Genomic DNA, 19,138 nt, shown 5'->3' on the forward strand with positions numbered 1-19,138 from the left:
TCAGGCATACTCCCCTGTGTGCGGCCTGGTTACCTTCAGAGGTCCTCACAAGGCCCCTCTCTGGTTTTGTTCATTTATTTTTCTCTTTTGTCTCCCACTGCCGTGTCCCTTCTCCTTGTAGTTAATGTGCTCTAATGTTTCATGTGTATTTTGTTCCTTTGTTTCTGTGTTCTCTTGTAGAACAGGGGGCAATATTTCGTGCATGTGTGTCTATTTTAAATTTGTACCTGTTGCATTCAATCTCATTCTTCTCGTCAGCAGCCCCGTTTCTGAGATCCTTCCACAGTGCCATCTGTCCTCTGACCCTTTGCTCCCAAGCCTTGCAGTGTATTCCCCAGTGTGTCTCTGGATCTGCACATGGCCTACCAGCTCCCCCAAGCGATGGACGTGTAGGTGCCCCCCTCCTCCCAGCCCACCACAGGTAGCACAGGAGGGAACTTTGGCTTGTGTGTTTCCTGGGACTGTGTAAGGATTCCCCACCCCCCCCCCCCCAGCGGAAGCACTCATTTCTAGAGTTTTCTACTTCCCAGATTGGTTCCAGCAGAGAATCTGAAAGAAACTGGAACACAGAAAACCAGGAGGAAGTGGTGTGGGTGGAGGCTAGGGAGACACACAGGAGCATGCTGGGCCATTATTGATGGCCATGGCGGGGATCTGGGTCCTTATCCCAAGAACAAGGGGCAGCCATTGAATAAAACTACAGCAAGGGCTCAGATTTGTTTGCTTTTTTTTTTTTTTTAAGGAAACAGTGGATCTTTAGTGCCAGAAGGACCCTTAGAGATCTCTAGGCACACTCTGAATTTACAGTAGGCCTCTGAGGCCCACAGAGGCCATGAGATGCCGAGGGCCACAGAGCCCACTAGTTAACAGAGCCAGAACTGCTAGCCAGGCCCCCCGCCACTTGGCCAGTGTTGTGAGCCTCCCTGGTTGCCGAGGGCTATCTGAAAGCAGCAGCCTCTGCTGGGCTGGGGTTTGTCAGCATATCTGTCCCTGGACGGGGGAGGCAGGATCTTGGGTCGACCTTGCTCACCCCCTATCCCCTGGACTTTCTAAGACCTCTGAGGGCACTTAGCAGGACCCACCCTCCTGCTTCCAGGGAGGGAGGCCTCAGACTATCAGACACCCACAGACCGCCCTATGAAACATCCCTTGCTGGCTCAATGAGTGAGAACCGAAACAGAGGGTTAAAGACATGCACGCCAGTCCTGGTTCTGCCTTTTACTCTCTAGACCTCAGTTTCTTCATCTGTGAAGTGGGAGTATGGAGCAAGAGGCTCTTCCAAGTCTGTCCCCCCCTCGCTCCATGTTGGTGCTTTCGTCTCAGGCACTTGGAACCTCTGGCCCCACCTCTCAGGGCCTCTCCATGTGTTCTTTTAGTTCTCACCGTGGGCTCGAGGGAGGAAGGCACTGCACCCTCAGAGTTTCACTGACCCTTTTCACCCTTGTACTTCTGGGCCTCCGCTCCAGAGAGGCACAAAGAACCGAGCCTTTGTTTGCAGCAACAAAGCTGTTTGCAATTTCAGATAGAACCATTTTATTATATGCCATCCAAAGAGTACTTGAGTTGGCTTTTGTTTTGGAAACTTGTTAGCATTTCAGATTTAATTAACTGAGAGAGACAAAGCTTCCCCACTTCTGCCACCCCCAGCCCATGTCCACTCCATCCACCGACCCCAGGTGCCCGCCGGCACCCTCAAAGTCCCTGCCCACGTAGGGTGCAGGGCCCCCACTGTCCTGCTGAGGGGCTCGCCTGGCAGATGAAAGGAAAGTCCTGCTGCCTGCCCCTTGTGCTTCCCTCCCGTCTTCCCCTTCCTCTCTAAATTCTGCTGCTGTTTACTGAGTGTTCACCATGTGCCAGGGACCATGTGAAGCACTGGGCATTTTTTTTACCTGATGGCATCCTCAGACCCCAGCTAGCAAGACTTAGTGGATCTGTTGTCTGGAGGAGAGATTGAGTTGCTTCCCCAGGGCCACACAGGTTGTCAGTGGCACCATCGGGGTTCAAACCTAAGTCTGGTGATTCCAGAGCTTTTGTTGGAAGTCCCCACAGAACGAGCTTCCTGTCCAGAATACAAGCCTCTTGTAGAGACTGCCGGGGCTGCAGTCCTGACTCGGTGGGGCCAGGTCCGAGAGCTGGCTCTCGTTACAGGCGTACTGCCCTTTACCGCACTTCGCTTCCCAGCTTCACAGACACTGCGTTTTTCATGAATTGAAGTTTTGTGGCAACCCTGCATCAAGCAAGTCTGTCAGTGCCATTTTTAAAGCAGCATTATTTTTTAAAGTTGTACATTGATTTTTTTTCAGATATAATGCTACTGCACACTTAATAAACTTTAGAAGAGTATAAACGTAACTTTGTATGCATTGGGAAACCAAATAACTAGTGTGACTTGCTTTATTGCGCTATTTGCTATATTGCAGTGGCCTGGAACTGAACCCATAGTGTCTCTGAGATACTTGGAAATCTACTTCCCAAGAGCAGCCACACGTTGGTCCTGTTCTCATCTCTTGACAGGCCCCCTTCCCCTAGCACAGCCTCCTCGGGGGTCTGCAAACAGCACTCAGCCTCCTGCCCCTCTAGCCTCTACTCCCTTCCTCCCCACAGTGAGGTAGGAGCAGCAATCCTATAAACAAGTGTCCATGTCTGAGGGTGGGGTTTCACACACAGTGATGGGCTGTGGCGCCAAGCACCATTTCCCACAGGGATGAGGCAATACTTGTGAACGCGTGCATTCTTAAGGTCAGGCATGCGTTCTTAAGAATGCCCAGGTAAGGAGAGCAGATCACTGGAGGTAGTCTCATCTGGTGGGTTGGTTCGTGGTATGGGCTGTGGCTGCAAGCTGCCTGGTTTCTGGTCTTAGCTTCTGCCCATTATCAGCTGACCTCGGCCAAGTGACTGAGCACCATGTGCCTCAGTTTCCTCATCTGTAAAATGGGAGTGAGAGCAGTACCTCCTAGGGCTATTGAAGATTAAATGAGTTAATATATATGAAGCACTTAGAGCAGCCCCCACATGTGGTGAGCACTCGGTAGGCCTTAGCCCTCAGTGGTCCTGGCTCCGCCTGCGGCTGGCTGATAACCTACAGCAAGCCACTTTCCCTCTTGGCCTCAGTTTCCCTGTTTGAGAAAGCAGCGGACTAGACCAGATGACCCTCAGGGCCAGTCAGACTCTGCCCATCAGTGGTTCTAGAAGCCCTGGCAGGGCTAAGCGTGGTGTTCCGCTGGTCAGCAGCCCTGTGACTGTGTCGGTATGGTGGGTAGGTCCCTCCTAGCCATGTTTGGGAAGGGAAGAAAAGCTGAATGGGCCAGGAGCTCCCTCCTCATGTCAACAGGAACAGGCTGAGCCAGCCTCCTGCTCCAGTCCTGATGGATGGCAGCTGGCAGCTCCAAGGATGAGTCACCAGCAGGAGCAGCCGTGGGTTCCTGGGCTCAGGTGTTGCCAGCTCCAGGGCACACGCTGGCTGCAGAGTTTGGTGGTGGGACCTGGGTGCCAGGTGACAGGAGAGGGGTCACGGTGTTGCCACTTGCCAGCTAAACTCTCAAGGCCCTTTGCCTGCGTGCTCTACCCAGAGCCCCTAGAGCTTTGGCCCAGGGTACAGAGCCCCTGCCTTCCCGTGAGCCTCCCTTTCATATGATGCAGGCTTTGAGGAGCCGTCAGCCAGGATCAGGCACAAAAGCCACACCACCACCCCCATGCTGCTGGTTAGGGTTCAAGGATCCCCCAGACATAGGGGCTCCCTCCTTGCCTCCCAGGTTCTCATCGTCTCCCCGCCTTTGCCATAGTGGCCCTTTCTTGAGCAGCAGTTTGGGAAAGCAGAAAGATCACTGGGTATCAGGAAGACCAGGGTTTGCCTCTTGGGTCTGCCTGTACTTGGGCAAGCCACTTCAGCTCACTCAGCCCAATTTCCATGCCTGAAAAATCCCCTTCACCCCATGCAGGAGGCAAGCCGGTGAGGAGCCGGGTGTTTCGTCGCTGTCAGCAAGCTGCCTCTGAGTCAGGGCTCCATGCGTGACAGAGGAGCTACCTCGCTGTGAACTACTGAAAAGCCAGTCCTTGACACAAGCACCCGCCTCTCACCGGCAGAACGGGGTTGGTGATGCTAATGCCTACCCCCCAGGGTGGGGGGCTGCTGCCGAGAGAAGCAAAAGGAGCTGCGTGCACACAGGCGCTCCGGGAGCTGCATGGGGCTGCCCAGAGAGCTGGCGCTCTCATTCCCGAGCAGGACAGTGAGTGGAAGGATGGACAGAGTGAGGAGAAGGGCCCGTGTGATCTCTAGGAGCAGAACCCAAAGAACAAAGTGGGCCAGGACCTCAGTGGTTCACGTGGGCAGGCACGGTGTTGTTCACTGCTGTATGTGCTGTGCTGAGTCGCTCAGTCGTGTCCAACTCTTTGTGACCCCATGGACTGTAGCCCGCCAGGCACCTCTGTCCATGGGGATTCTCCAGGCAAGAATACTGGAGTGGGTGGCCAAGCCCTCCTCCAGGGGATCTTCCCAACACAGGGATCAAACCCAGGTCTCACACATTGCAGGCAGATTCTTTACCATCTGAGCCACCAGGGAAGCCCGTTCACTGCTCTGTGTGTATCCATAAAACCTAGTCCAGTGCTTGGCACAGCATATAATTGGTACTCAACGTGTGTTGAACTCACACATGAATGAGCAGAGACTAAAATCAGCCCAGTTCTCTACCTCCCTCTGCCACCTGATCACAGACCTTCACTCCCCACCCCTGAGATCTGAGGTTCTTAACCTGAGGTCCATGGATCCCCTCCAGAACTATATACAGAACTGAGGGTGTGTGTGTGTGTGTCTGTGTGTGTGTGCAGGCATCTTCCTGAGTGAAGACATGTTAGATTTCTGTCCAGGAAAGGTTTTAAATAAGCCCAGCCCTGAAAGGTACACGCTCAGTTGGATTCACCTGGACTCCAGGACTGCCAGGTACTCTGTAAGTTTAAAAAAAAGACCAGCCTCCACCCTTGTCTCTGAAAGGTACATACAGGACCCTTCAAACCTACAGTTTTTCTTCCACCCCCATAAGGTGCCAGGCAGTTAACCTGCCATCTTTCATATGCAAATGTGATGGTGGAGCATCGTCAGGGGACCAGTGTTCTGAGTGGCTGTGCTCCTGTTGGGTGGGTCTCACAGAGCCTTGCACTCCCTCTCCATCTCTCCAGTCCCCCCACTTGCATTTAGACGCGACAGGTCAGCATCAGGGCCCTGGACCCAGGAATACTAACCAGGCCTTGTTATATCTGAACTCAGAACGGTACCCTCTTTTTAAAAATATTTTTCCTCATTACAAATATTAATAAATAAATATGTATATACATATATATTTATCTCTATATGTATGTGCCCATTATTATAGGAAATTTAGAGTAAGTAACAATGAAAAATATCACTCTGTTCTCACCATCCTCCAAAAACTATTGTTACTACCCTACTTCTGTTCTTCCCACGTACCGTGTATGAAGTTCATTGAGCACTTACTATGTGCCCAGCATCCACTGTGCTTCATGCTCACTAAGCACCACTTGAGTTAATCCGTCATCTTTTTGTTGTTGTTGTTTAATTTTACCTGCAATGGGTCTTCATTGCATGAACTTCTCTAGTTGTGGCACACGGGCTTAGTTTCCCCGAAGCATATGAGATCTTAGTTCCCCACCCAGGGATCGAAGCCTCGTCCCCTGCATTGGAAGGCAGATTCTCAACCACTGAACCACCAGGGAAGTCCCCAACCTCTCTTCATTCATCCGGGATTCTCCACCTTTTTATATGCATGTTTATACTTTCTTAGTTTTTGAGGCCAAGCAGAGAAAGCTGTTTTGTAACTTTGCCTTTCTTACTCCACACCATTGAAATTTCTTCCCCTGTTATTAAATATTCATCTACAGAGTCATTTTTAACGGCAGCATGATGATGTTTTATTGCAGGCAGGTTCCAGGCTTCTCAGACTGGGGTGCATGTACCCCTGAGGGCAAAGCCACAGGATAAATGTAGAACATTTTCCTGAAGCATAAATTTGATTCCAAGCTTTGGGAGGGGAAAAAAACATTAAGATCAAAACAAGTGCAGATATGCCACAGAATAGAATAAAGAACGCTCATGAATTTTAAAACAAAGCAGCAAAGACCAGGTCATGTGACTTGCAGTCTTTCCCCAAAGACCCATGTCCCCTCCACTCTGAAGATGGGAGAAACATCTGAGAAGCTCTGAGCTCTCCCTCTTCTTACAATTAAGGGAACTGAGACCCAGGAAGGAGAACGGATTGCCCAGGGTCCAGTGTGAGTGTCACAAGTCAAGCCCGGTAGCCTCTGAGCTGTACCTGTCCCACCCATCCATATTTGCAATCACGTATCGACCACTGTTTCTGAGGGTGAGGGTGGAAAACTTGCGGCTTGAGTAACTGACCTTCTGCTTAGTCGTGGAAACTTTCGACTTCCGATGCGATCCATCTCTTAGCAGCGGCTTTTCCTTTTTCACCTTGCTGGCCAGGATCTGAGGTGTCTGCTCATGTGGTTAGTAACAGTAGCCTCCCAGGGCAAAGGCAGAGGCCCCTAGGCTCCACCAGCACTTAGATTTTTCACTTAATGTGCTATATGGTAAATACGGATCCACGGGCCTGTTTTACCCAGCTGACTTGAGCCTTTAAAGGCAGGAGTTACATTTGGTCATTATTATCTGATGTGTCTTGAGCACTTAGTGCCAAGATGGGTGCCAGGTGCCAAGTTGGATGTTTCATCTATAGGATCTACTGTCGTCATCACAGCTTTTCTTTTCTTTAAATTTATTTATGTATTCATTTATTTATTTGGTTGCGTCGGGTTCTAGTTGCTGCGCATTGGCTCTCCAGTTGTGGTGTACAGGCTTTCTAGTTGCAGCACGCGGGCTTCGGGGCGTGTGGGCTCTTAGTTCCTGTACCAGGAATTGAACCCACGTCCCCTGCATTGCAAGGCAGACTCTCAACCAATGAACCACCAGGGAAGTTCCCAGCACAACTTTTCAAATGTATCATCGTCCTTGTCTATCACTTGTCCATCCTCATTCACTCACCACAGAAATATTTACTGTAGACCTACACCCTAGCGCTGATGCTATATGCTGTGGACAATCATGATGACCGAAACTGCTCTTCCCGTCATGGAACTTACAAAGGACTGGGAAAGATGATATTCAACAAATAATTTGGACACACTATAGGGAGTGTAATGTAGTTCAAGGGACTGTCCAGGTTCAGTTCAGTCACTCAGTAGTGTCCGACTTTTTGCAGCCCCATGGACTGCAGCACGCCAGGCCTCCCTGTCTATCACCAACTCCCGGAGCTTGCTCAAATTCATGTCCATCGAGTTGGTGATGCCATCCAACCATCTCATCCTCTGTCGTCCCCTTCTCCTCCCACCTTCAATCTTTCCCAGTATCAGGGTCTTTTCCAATGAGTCAATTCTTTGCGCCAGGTGGCCAAAGTATTGGAGTTTCAGCTTCAGCATCAGTCCTTCCAATAAATATTCTGGGCTGATTTCCTTTAGGATGGACTGGTTGGATCTCCTTGCAGTCCAAGGGACGCTCAAGAGTCTTCTCCAACACCACAGCTCAAAAGCATCAATTCTTAAGCACTCAGCTTTCTTTATGGTCCAACTCTCACATCCATACATGACTACTGGAAAAACCGTAGCCTTCACTAGACGGGCCTTTGTTGGCAAAGTAACATCTTTGCTTTTTAATATGCTGTCTAGGTTGGTCATAACTTTTCTTCCAAGGAGCAAGCATCTCTTAATTTCATGGCTGCTGTCACCATCTGCAGTGATTTTGGAGCCCCACAAAATAAATTATCTCACTGTTTCCATTGTTTCCCCCATCTATTTGCAATGAAGTGATGGGACCAGTTGCCATGATCTTAGTTTTTTGACTGTTGAGTTTTAAGTCAGCTTTTTCACTCTCCTCTTTCACTTTCATCAAGAGGCTCTTTAGTGCTTTGATTTCTGCCATAAGGGTGGTATCATCTGCGTATATGAGGTTATTGTTATTTCTTCCTGCAATCTTGATTCCAGCTTGTGCTTCATCCAGCCCAGCATTTCACATGATGTACTCTGCATATAAAAGTTAAATAAGCAGGGTGACAATATATAGCGTTGACATACTCCTTTTCCAATTTGGAACCAGTCTGTTGTTCCCTGATTCTAACTGTTGCTTCTTGACCTGCATACAGATTTCTCAGGAGGCAGGTAAGGTGGTCTGGTATTCCCATCTCTTGGAGAATTTTCCACAGTTTGTTGTGATCTACACAGTCAAAGACTTTGGTGTAATCAATAAAGCAGAAGTAGGTGTTTTTCTGGAATTCTCTTGCTTTTTTGATGATCCAGCAGATGTTGACAATTTAATCTCTGGTTCCTTTGCCTTTTCTAAATCCAGATTGAACATCTGGAAGTTCATAGTTCACGTACTGTAGCTAATTATTCTTGACTACAATCAATCAATAGTTATTAGGAACCTATTATTTGTTTTAGTTCTATGCTAGGTGCTATACTAAACATTATAAATTTGAACACGTAAAAACCATCATGTATTATTGCACTGGAGAAGGGAATGGCAAACCACTTCAGTATTCTTGCCTTGAGAACCTCATGAACAGTATGGAAAGGCAAAAATATATGATGATGAACTCCTCACGTTGGTAGGTGCCCAATATGCTACTGGAGAAGAGTGGAGAAATAACTCCAGAAAGAATGAAGAGACAGAACCAAAGCAAAAACATCACCCAGTTGTGGATGTGACTGGTGATGGAAGTAAAATGCGATGCTGTAAAAAACAGTATTGCATAGGAACCTGGAATGTTAGGTCCATGAATCAAGGTAAATTAGAAGTGGTCAAACAGGAGATGGCAAGAGTGAACATCAACATTTTAGGAATCAGTGAACTAAAATGGACTGGAACAGGTGAATTTAATTCAGATGACCATTATATCTACTACTGTGGCCAAGAGTCCCTTAGAAGAAATGGAGTAGCCCTCATAGTCAACAAAAAAGTCTGAAATGCAGTACTTGGGTGCAGTCTCAAAAATGACAGAATGATCTCTGTTCATTTCCAAGGCAAACCATTCAATATCACAGCAATCCTAGTCTATGCCCCAACCAGTAACACCAAAGAAGCTAAAGTTTGAACATTTCTGTGAAGACCCACCGGAGAAGGAAATGGCACCCCACTCCAGCACTCTTGCCTGGAAAATCCCATGGACGGAGGAGCCTGGTAGGCTGCAGTCCATGGGGTCTCGAAGAGTCGGACATGACTGAGCGACTTCACTTTCACTTTACACTTTCATGCTTTGGAGAAGGAAATGACAACCCACTCCAGTGTTCTTGCCTAGAGAATCCCAGGGACGGGGGAGCCTGGTGGGCTGCAGTCTATGGGGTCGCACAGAGTCACACACGACTGAAGTGACTTAGCAGCAGCAGCAGCAGTGAAGACCCACAAGACCTTCTAGAACTAACACCCAAAAAGGATGTCGTTTTCATCATAGGGGACAGGAATGCAAAAGTAGGAATTTAAGAGCTACCTGGAGTAACAGGCATATTTGCCTGTTAAGTACAAAAGGAAACAGGGCAAAGGCCAACAGAGTTTTGCCAAGAGAACGCACTGGTCATAGCAAACACCCTCTTCCAACAACACAAGAGAAGATTCTACACGTGGACATCACCAGATGGTCAATACCGAAATCAAATTGATTATATTCTTTGCAGCCAAAGATGGAGAAGCATTATACAGTCAGCAAAAACAAGACCAGGAACTGACTGTGGCTCAGATCATGAACTCCTTATTGCCAAATTCAGACTTAAATTGAAGAAAGTAGGGAAACCCACTAGACCATTCAGGTATGACCTAAATCAAATCCCTGTCCAGGCGGCTTAGTTCAAACCCACCACTTAGCCTCTCTGCACCTCACCTTCCTCTTCTGTAAAATGAGGATAACAGGAGTGCCAACTTCATAGGGTACCATGAAGAGTGAATAGATTAACATGAGCAAAGCACTCTGAGCAGGGCTGTGCTCCAAGTGTATTATTTCTGCTGGCCATATGAAGGAGAGACGTGGGTTGCCAGGTGTGTATGACGGGGAGGACCTGCTTTAGGAGACAAATGATGGAGTTCTACAGGATGAGTAGGAGTTAACTTGGCAAAGTGTTTTGGAGGCAGGTGAGGGGAGCAGGATGTTGGAGGAATGTTCCTGGCAGAGAGGACAAGATTCTCAGAACACAGTGGGTGGGTTCACCTGAGGGACTGCCAAGAAGTGTGGCTGGACCACAGCGGGTGGGGAGCCATACAGGGCCAGGTCTGGGAAGAGAGGGAAATACTGGCCTAGAAGTACAGGCGTCTCCAGGACCCAGCTCTCTGCTCCACACTGTTGATCCAGGCAGTGGGAGAGGTTCAGTAAGTATTTGTCACATAAGCAATCGAGCATGCAGACATGGTGTCTTGGCTATGGCTATTCCAAGCCCCCATCCAGAAAAGGAGTCCATTGTCCCGTATACATAATATATGAACTGTCCCAAGCCCTCACTGTCAAGCCATACACATCTGTTTCGCTGGTCCCTCTCTTTTTTTTTTTGGCCACACCACCACATGGCACTTGGAATCTTAGTTCCCTGACCAGGGATTGAACCCACGTCCCCTGCATTGGAAACAGTCTTAACCACCGGACCACTGCCAGGGAAGTCCCATGGTCCCTCTCTTCCTGGCAGTAGACTAGACAGTGTCAGTTAGGATGGGGAGTTCAGTAAGGTGGTGCTGCCGGAATCCCCCACTCCACTGGGGCCTCAGCTCTAGCCCAGTGCTGTTCAGACTTGTTTAGTGGTGGCTTGTGTTGAAATGATCTTAGAGGGTACCCACTATATGGAATGCCACTGAACAGCTTCCATGGCTGAGGCTTGGGTATGGGGACTCAGAGCACCTGGTCATAGCTGGGTCACCCGAGAAAAACGCCAGGGCTCCCTGAAACACAGTTAGAAAGCCAAGGCAGGAGCTTTGCCCCTGCTTTTGAGGTGTGGAAACTGAGGTCCAGCAAGGAGGGGGCGACTCTTCCAAGGTCACACAACCAGGGACAGACCGGAAGTGGATCCCAGACATTGACATCGGTTCTGCTGCCCCAAGGCTTTGCTCCACTGCTACGTGACCACCCCCACTCCCCTCCGTGTGGTGTCTCAAGGTGGGGCAGGGGCATGCGGCTGTGACCTTGCCAAGTCAGGGTACAGAACATGAGAGACAAAAACCGGGAGGGCAGGCGTGGGTGAGCTGTTCAGGGTCACGGCCTGGTTATGCTGTGCCTTTTTTTTCCGTCTCTCTCTCTTTTAATTGAGTTTGAGGTGGTTGTTTTTTGTTTCCTTAAGAAATGGGAACAGAATGAAGCTGTGTAAACACCACGATGTTAACTCCCTGAAAAACCTCCTGCCATTTTAACTCTGTTACTGGAGAAATAAAAGAGAAATAATTTGTCCACCCACACTTAGCTCTTTCTGACGAAGGTAGGTGAATATTGCTTTGCTAATCGAGGGTGACTGCTGGAAGTGGAGCCAGGCTGGCTGATCTTGGATTGAGAGGAAGCCACGGCAACCCTAGAAGGAGCGGCCCACGGGGTCGGCAGGGCCCGGGTCACCGGCCACGTTGTCACCTTCTGCAGGTGTCCCCCAGCCGGTAGGGATGGAGGCGCTGGACCAGGCCGAGGGGCCCGCGGCCTCACAGAGAGAGATGCCACCGCCCCCACCTGCTTCACCGCCCTCAGAGCCAGCTCAGAAGCCGCCACCTCGAGGCGCCGGGAGCCACTCCCTCACTGCCAGAAGCAGCCTGTGCCTGTTGGCTGCCTCCCAGTTCCTGGTAAGGACATCACAGGCCTCGCGGGGCCTGGAGGGAGGGCGGGTTGAGGGATGGCCTCCACTGCCTCCCCAAGATGGCCACCTGGGGACACAGAGGAGTGAGGGGCCTTGCTGGTGTCCCTCGTGCCTGCGGCCCTCCGGCTGGTGTGAGGAGAAGCCTGGCGTTCCAAGCCACAGCCTTGAGGGCTGAGCCCCTCATGCGCTGAGCTCAGAAGCAGGGATGCAGGCCTGGCTCCCCGCCCCCCATGGCCCTGTGGGCGTCCTTCTGAGGACTTCCTCTCTCTGGAGGGACCTCTAGGAGACTCTCCCTGTGATATGTATACCTGGTGGGGTGGTGGGCTCCCCTCTGCAAAGGCTCCCTTAAGTCAGATTTTCTCCAGGCAAAGTCCTAGGCCCTTGCCTCTGTTGCACAGTCCAGACCTTGGTGGGGGCAGTGAGGTGGGGTAGGCAGTAGGTTGAGGCTCCAGGTGAACTCTTGAAGGGGGGGGGATGGGGAGATATGGGGGCAAGGAGGCCAGACTCCGAACTCAGTGCGCTGGCCCCGGCCACCCCAGCTCGCCTGTGGGATGCTCTGGCTCAGCGGCTTTGGCCCCATCTGGACACAGAACACCACAGACGTCGTCTCCTCCGCGCTCACGTTCCTGGAGCAGCTGGGACCCTCGGTGAGTAAGCTCCGGGAAGCCCCAGGGTAGGAGGGAGCGCTTGGGGGCCTCCAGCCCCACCAGCCCCTGCCTGGGGCTTCTTTGAGTTCAGAGGATAACTCTGAAAGGCTTCTTCCTGTCCCCTCCCCAGAACCAGGTACAAAGTTCTCAGAGCCTCAATCTTACCCGTGCTGAAATAGATGAGAACACGCCCCCACCCCCTACCCGCATCACCCTGAGCTGTTTGTCTGATGTTCCCCAGGCCTGGCTGGGCACTGGGACCTGGGACGCCCCCAGTCTGCTGCTGGTCTCTCTCTGTGTGATCCTCATCACCACCCTGGTAAGGCTCCTCCTGACCCGACCTCGCTGCTCCCCTCCCATGACCCCAAGACCCAGTCCCCACCTTGTCCCCTTTGACCTACAGACTAGACGTTGTGGGTAGGGCTGAGGAGGGGCACCTGTCTTCTTCCACCAATGTGCCCAGGCTGGTGTGGGGGTGGGGAGAGGCCCTTTCTTTCTTAAAATTGGTTTGCAGTGTTCTTGGCTGGGGAAAAGAGCTGAGACAGTGTGAAAACCGGAGTAGGAATACCCCACCCCACTAAGAAAGTTTCAAAGCATAAGAACCTGAGGGTTGGGGAAGGAGGGGGCCGGGAGGACATCTAGGTAGCCTCCCATCTAAGTGAGCCGTGGTACTCTGCAGACAGTTCCCAGGAGAACAAGCCTGCTCCAGACACATGGAGCGGCAGGGAGCTCAAGCCCCTGGACACGCCATCATCCAGGGGCTGCTGCCAGCATGGTCCATCATGCCAGTTATGCCCCCAACTAGGTGTGGCTCCTCCTGAGGACTCCCCCAGAACCAACCAGCCCGCTGCCCCCTGAGGACAGGCGCCAGTCTGTAAGCCGTCAGCCTTCCTTCACCTACTCAGAGTGGATGGAGGAGAAAGTCGAGGATGACTTCCTGGATCTGGACCCCGTCCCCGAGACCCCTGTGTTTGACTGTGTGATGGACATCAAGCTGGAGGCTGACCCCACCTCCCTGACTGTCAAAGCCATGGGTCTGCAGGAGAGGTGGGTGCGGCAGAGGTGCATGGAGCTCTTAGCTCCCTGTCGGAAGGGCAGATGCCTGATTCTGACTCCCAGTGCCCAGGGCAGAGCTGAGCTCATAGCCCCACCAATGCAGACATATGCTCTTCAGGTCTGATTCATGTAGATCTGAATGCCCCAAAGTGAACACTAAGAAACATTGTTAGTGCACACAGACATGTAGGCATGCACAGGTGTGCACACGTGCACACTCACACATACAACTCTTGTGGCTTGGATAGGTTTCTTTGCTGTAGGACTTGTTGGAAGCCTTTAACATGCTTGTAGTCATTGTAGATTGACAAGGGGTTGTATGTAGACTTCCTCAAAGTCATCCGACCACAGAACCCTGCTTTCATAGTGTCTCGTAGAGTTCCACGCAGCACATGTTGGGAAGTGTCAACACCCTCTGCAGAGCCTGGCTGGGTTAGCTAGATCCCACCAGGGTTGTGTTGTCCACATGATGTCGTGCAAAGAGCGCTGGAAGAGGAGTCAGAAAACCGAGGTTTTTGTTTCAGCTCTGCCACCCCCTTACTGCACGTGCTTGGGCAGTTCTTATCCCCTATGTGGCCTTCAGTTTCCCTTTCTAGGTAATGAGGGTAATGGGCCACTAGACTCTGAACACAGCAGGGTCTGCTCAGTCCACTCATCCTTGCTCCACTGTGCTACCCCTGGGATCCCGTCTTTCCCGAGCCTCTCCTGGATGAGATGTCCTTGGAGGCTGCGGCCCTAGGGGCTGGGGTACCGAGGGTGGAGCCCTGCTTCTCTGCCCCAGGCATGTGCCCTCTCGGTGAGCTTCCCCTGGCTCTGGGAGCTGCCTCTGGCAGGGGCACAGGAGAGTGCAGGGAAGGACTGTATTGAGGGGCCTCACATGGAATCTTTGGGACTGGGGCCCAAGCCCACACTCAGTTAGCTACCTGCTGCATGAGGCAGGAGCCAGTGGCAGGCTTAAGCCTTGGGGCTGAGCCTCATGCTGTCTGTGTTGGGGTGACATCATGCCCACTCCTCTCCCTGGGACCCATCGGGTTCCCACCCCATCTCCCACTCCCTCATCCTCCTGCTCCAAGGCCCCCAGCTAATGGCCCTACCTGCCCCTGATACTCACTGCCCCCCCTTCCTGGTCCTTCCAGGAGGGGCTCCAATGTCTCCCTGACCCTGGACATGTGCACGCCAGGCTGCAATGAGGAGGGCTTCGGCTATCTCATGTCCCCCCGCGAGGAGTCAGCCCGAGAGTACCTGCTCAGCGCCTCCCGTGTGCTCCAGGCCGAAGAGCTTCACGAGAAGGCCCTGGACCCCTTCCTGCTGCAGGCAGAATTCTTTGTGAGTCCCCCTGAGCCAGCGCCCCCACAGGGGCCAGCCCTTTATGCTCATGTTGTTCCCCCGAGCAAGGCTTTGGAACAGCGTACCCCAAACTCAGCATCTGATGAACATCATTTCATTCTCACCTCTCCTACTGTCTTGGGCAAGCTGCTTTCTCTCTGGGCCTCAGTTTCTCATCCGGAAAATGGGGATAAAGATAACAGGGATGTTGCAAGGATTCGAAAGATGCAGAATGTGTGCAAAGTGCCCATCAGGTGATTGGTGTTTGTGGCATTCTTAAGTCATCATCACCTAGGACTGTCCTCCACAAGCCTTAGAAAGCCTTCTCTTTATTTGGAGATGTGGGGTGCTACACTAATCCCAGGGATTAAACTTGGGGCCCAGCAGTGAAAGTGCTGAATCCTAACCACTGGCCCGCCAGACAATTCCTGAAAGCCTTCTCTTCTGACTCTCCCGTTTTCCCACTCTCCTTTTGCCTGGCATCACCAAACAATGTTCATCCTCCTTTGAAATCTCTCAGTTCTGTGGCTCCAGCTTAGGGTGGTTTTGATTACCGTCCCCTCCAGACTCTTAACAGCTGCCTCCTGTTGGACTTGAGGGGCTTATAAATGACCCCCCTGTTTAACCTGCCCGAGCACTCAACCAGTTAAGAGCTAAGATACAGAAGATCACAAAACCACCTTTATTTTTGCTGATAAAGGCTAGGTAAGTTTCTGTTCTTGTTTGTTTTTTGTTTTTCCATTTTGACTGCTCTGAGTCTTTGCTGCAGACCACAGGCTTCTTTCTCTAGTGTGGCACACAGGCTTAGTTGCCCGGAGGCATTTAGGATGGTAGTTCCCTGAGCTGCGATCAAACCCATGTTCCCTGCATTGGAAGGCAGATTATTTATCACTGGACCAGCAGCGAAGTCCCAAGGCTAGGTTTAACATGAGGGTTACATATGTAGCAGTAGTAAGTTTCCTAATACCAAACGCCAGAATGAAACAACTTCCCCACCACCCCAGGCGGTGCTGGCACATTGCCAGCCTCACCCCATGGGGGTGCCCTGTAATTATTTCTTAGCAGGAGGGTCGGAGGAGGAGGAGGAAGTAGGGGGCTAGCGCCCCAAAGCCGAGTTTCTCAATCAAATACCTCATCCGGTAACTCATCCATCTTGTGGGCAGGAATGGGCAAGAGCCAGGAGCATTTGGAGAGAGTCCTTCCTGGGAGAAGCCTGAGGGATGGGGAACCTACGTGCCTACCTCGAAGCTCCCCTTGCCCCAGCCCACCTGCTCCCTAGCAGAATTGGATGGCTCTCCTCTCTGGGCAGCCCTCCATCACCTCTGACCTGCGGCTCCAAAGTCTCCAGCATGTGGCCCAGCCTGCCTTACCTGAGTTGAGCCAGCCCCAACCGCCTTTTCCAGACTCAGGGCCCCATCCCCGCAGGACTGTCCACTTCAAACTTGGCCCTCGCCACATCCCCACCCCTGCGCCTTCACAGTCATCAGCCCTCACCCTGGAGGCCCCTAAGACGCCTTCCTGGGCTACCCAGCCTCGGTACCATCCCCATGGCCACACCTCCCTTTGAGGGTGTGTGGCATGTCCTTGTCATCTCCGGTTTCATAATTCATTGTCAGTTTGGCCCAGAGAGAGAGGAAGTGGGGGTGCTCACATACCCACCCCATGGGCACTTCTGCACCTGCTTTTTATTCTGATTCTCACAACCACCTAGAAAGTGAGTATCGTGATCCTCATTGCATTCTTAGTGTGTCCACAGTGAACACTGTGATTCATGACGGTGAGAGATGACAAGGGTGCTGAAGTGTGTAGACAGAGGCAAGGGGCAGAGAGGACAGTCCCTGAGGAGTCGTCCCAGAGGACCTGGGGGAGGGGCAGCAGTGAACCCTAAAGGCTGAGACGGATTAGGGGTGATGAAGAGGTATGCGACCAGTGCTCCCCGCAAGTGGAGTGCCGCAAACTCAGACGTGGAGGCCAGCCGGAGACTGACAGAGTAACTACAGGGAAGAGATGGGCACAACTGGAGGATGGGGCTTCTGAGAGCAGCTGGTGGTAAAGAAGGGCCAGCTCCGAGAAGACCTCACATTCCAGGCAGAGAAGTTCGGACTTGGTGCTCTTGACATGCAGAGTGATTGAGAGATGCAAATACAACTCTGGGAGGCCCAGAAGGAGGCTGCCTCCCTGCTGGAGAATCAGGGAAGGCTTCTTGCACTTACAGTGCACAGGAAGACAAGGAAGACATGAGAAGATGAGGATGGGATGGATGTTACTACTGAGCAAGCAGCACGACCCAAGGTCCTGAGTGGGGTACCTACCTGGGGTAGGAACGTGAGTCAGCAAAGCCACTTGATGTGGCTGCAGTGCAGGGTGCAGAAGAAGGCAGTGATTGGCCAGGTCACTTCTTCTGTGTTCATCAAACGTTCACTGAGTGCTGACTATATGCCAGGCTGGCCCTCCGTAAACAGTGGTGGTGCTAATGTGTATTATGCACTCAGCATGTGCCAGGACTGCTCTGGATGCTTTTCATGTGCCCTCGCTCATTTAATAGTCGATGTTTGTTGAATGAATGCGTGCATCAAGCCAGCCCACAGCTGCTCTCAACCCCATGTCTTCCTCCTACAGGAAATCCCCATGAATTTTGTGGATCCGAAAGAATATGACATCCCTGGGCTGGTGCGAAAGAACCGATATAAAACCATCCTTCCCAGTGAGTACTCGCTGCCCCTCACCTGGGTGCCCTTAAACCCTGAGGGAGACTTTAACTTCAGCATGGGCCTCCAGGGTCACCAGGAGGCCAGGCAAAGGGATGGAAGGTGGGGGTGCCCGATGAAGGGAAACACGCCCTTTAGAGAGCAGAGGGCTCTTGGTTCCTTCTTACGGCACTCTCCAGATCTTTGCCCTGGACAAGCATTGTGCTGGACTCTGTGGAAACCCAGAGAAAAAGAGGAACAATAACAGCAGCCCCTAGACAGGGCATGGTGGCTGAACATTGTGCTCACATCCCTGGTCTCTTCAGAGTGGACAGGTTTTAAAGAGAGCACATTAAGGCTCAGAGAGGTTAAGTGGCTCATCCACTATCACGCAGCTAAAATGTACAGAACCAAGTTTGAAACTAGGCCTCTGTAACCTCAAAATTGAGCTCTTTTGTCTACCTGGAGTTCAGTTTGGCTGGATTATGAATCCCCTAACAGGCAGAGCCACCTCACAAGGGAGCGAGCTGCCTGTCAGGTAGGAAGCTCCCCATTGGCTAGGGTATTCAAGCTAGAATGCGTGAGTGGTCCCCCCGGAAGGTTTGATAGGGATTTTCCCCCTTTGAGGGTGGTTAGACCAGGTAACCTGATATTCCTCTTTTTAGCCTGGGATGTCATTTTCAGGTAACTTTCATCAGGCCCCTGTCTGCCTGTCACCCCTGCCAAGTTCTGGCCCAAGGCCCTAGGGCTAGCTTGGGGGGTGACTTATTGAAAGCAAATCCCCACAAACCTACTCCACTCAGTTTATGGAGTAAGGAGGCTTTAAAAAAGCAGTTTTGCCATCAGCATCTCCAACAACATGTAAGATGTCATGACTTATTTTTAACTTTTAAAATATCGACTTGTGGTTGCTATGGTTACACAGTGTCTAGGTAGTTCCAGTTAAACAAAGCACCATTTAAGGCCAGGATTCGGGGCTGCTCACCTCTTCCCTCCTCTTGCTCCCTCCTCCACCCACCCAGCCCTACCTGGAGGGAGGGCTTCGGGTACCCCACAGTCTCGGGCTTTGCCAGCCACTCAGAATAGCCACTGCGGGAATATGAGAGACAGGGCATCACTCCATCTGGTCCCCACTGGATCCAGCCTCCAGCCATACCCTATGCCTGCAGCCCCCGAGCTCAATAGAGAATCTTCTCTGTAGCCAGCAAGAATTGACCCTATGCCCTCAGAGACTGGGCTGGGGTGGGTGGTAGAGGCCCCCTCTCGAATCAAGGACACCCCGAGGCTTGCTTTCTCATTCATTCAGAGGCTACTTCTGGATCCCAATCTGGGTACCATGAGGGGAGGGAGGGGGCCCATGCAGGGCTGCCCGTTCCTCTCCCCTGGTCACACAGAGCCCCCTTCCGTTCACCCTTGCTCTTCCCCATACCTGACTCTCCTCCACGCCCCTTGCCACAAGAGCTGCCTCACCCCCACCTTCCCCTCCACAAATCACCTGCCCAAACCTCAGGCACTTGGGCCAGGGCACGAAAGGGCTGGCGAGGGGAG

General features: G+C 51.8%; 1 protein-coding gene across 4 annotated transcripts in view; it reads left to right on the forward strand.

Annotated features, from left to right (window-relative positions):
* PTPN5 (protein tyrosine phosphatase non-receptor type 5) overlaps window positions 1-19,138 on the forward strand; it is a 58,875-nt gene that overhangs the window by 33,222 nt on the left and 6,515 nt on the right. For 2 of the 4 annotated variants that reach the window (XM_070365095.1, XM_070365096.1), the window contains exons 4-9: window positions 11,667-11,860; window positions 12,414-12,521; window positions 12,652-12,840; window positions 13,327-13,568; window positions 14,714-14,903; window positions 17,523-17,607. In XM_070365095.1, coding sequence (XP_070221196.1) covers window positions 11,667-11,860; window positions 12,414-12,521; window positions 12,652-12,840; window positions 13,327-13,568; window positions 14,714-14,903; window positions 17,523-17,607 — 1,008 coding nt within the window. Of the gene's footprint in view, window positions 1-8,886; window positions 11,512-11,666; window positions 11,861-12,413; window positions 12,522-12,651; window positions 12,841-13,326; window positions 13,569-14,713; window positions 14,904-17,522; window positions 17,608-19,138 lie in introns of those variants that run through there. The other 2 variants (XM_070365097.1, XM_070365098.1) reach the window with 2 other exon arrangements.

Source organism: Bos mutus, chromosome 29, assembly GCF_027580195.1.
Source record: "Bos mutus isolate GX-2022 chromosome 29, NWIPB_WYAK_1.1, whole genome shotgun sequence".
NCBI lineage: Eukaryota > Metazoa > Chordata > Mammalia > Artiodactyla > Bovidae > Bos > Bos mutus.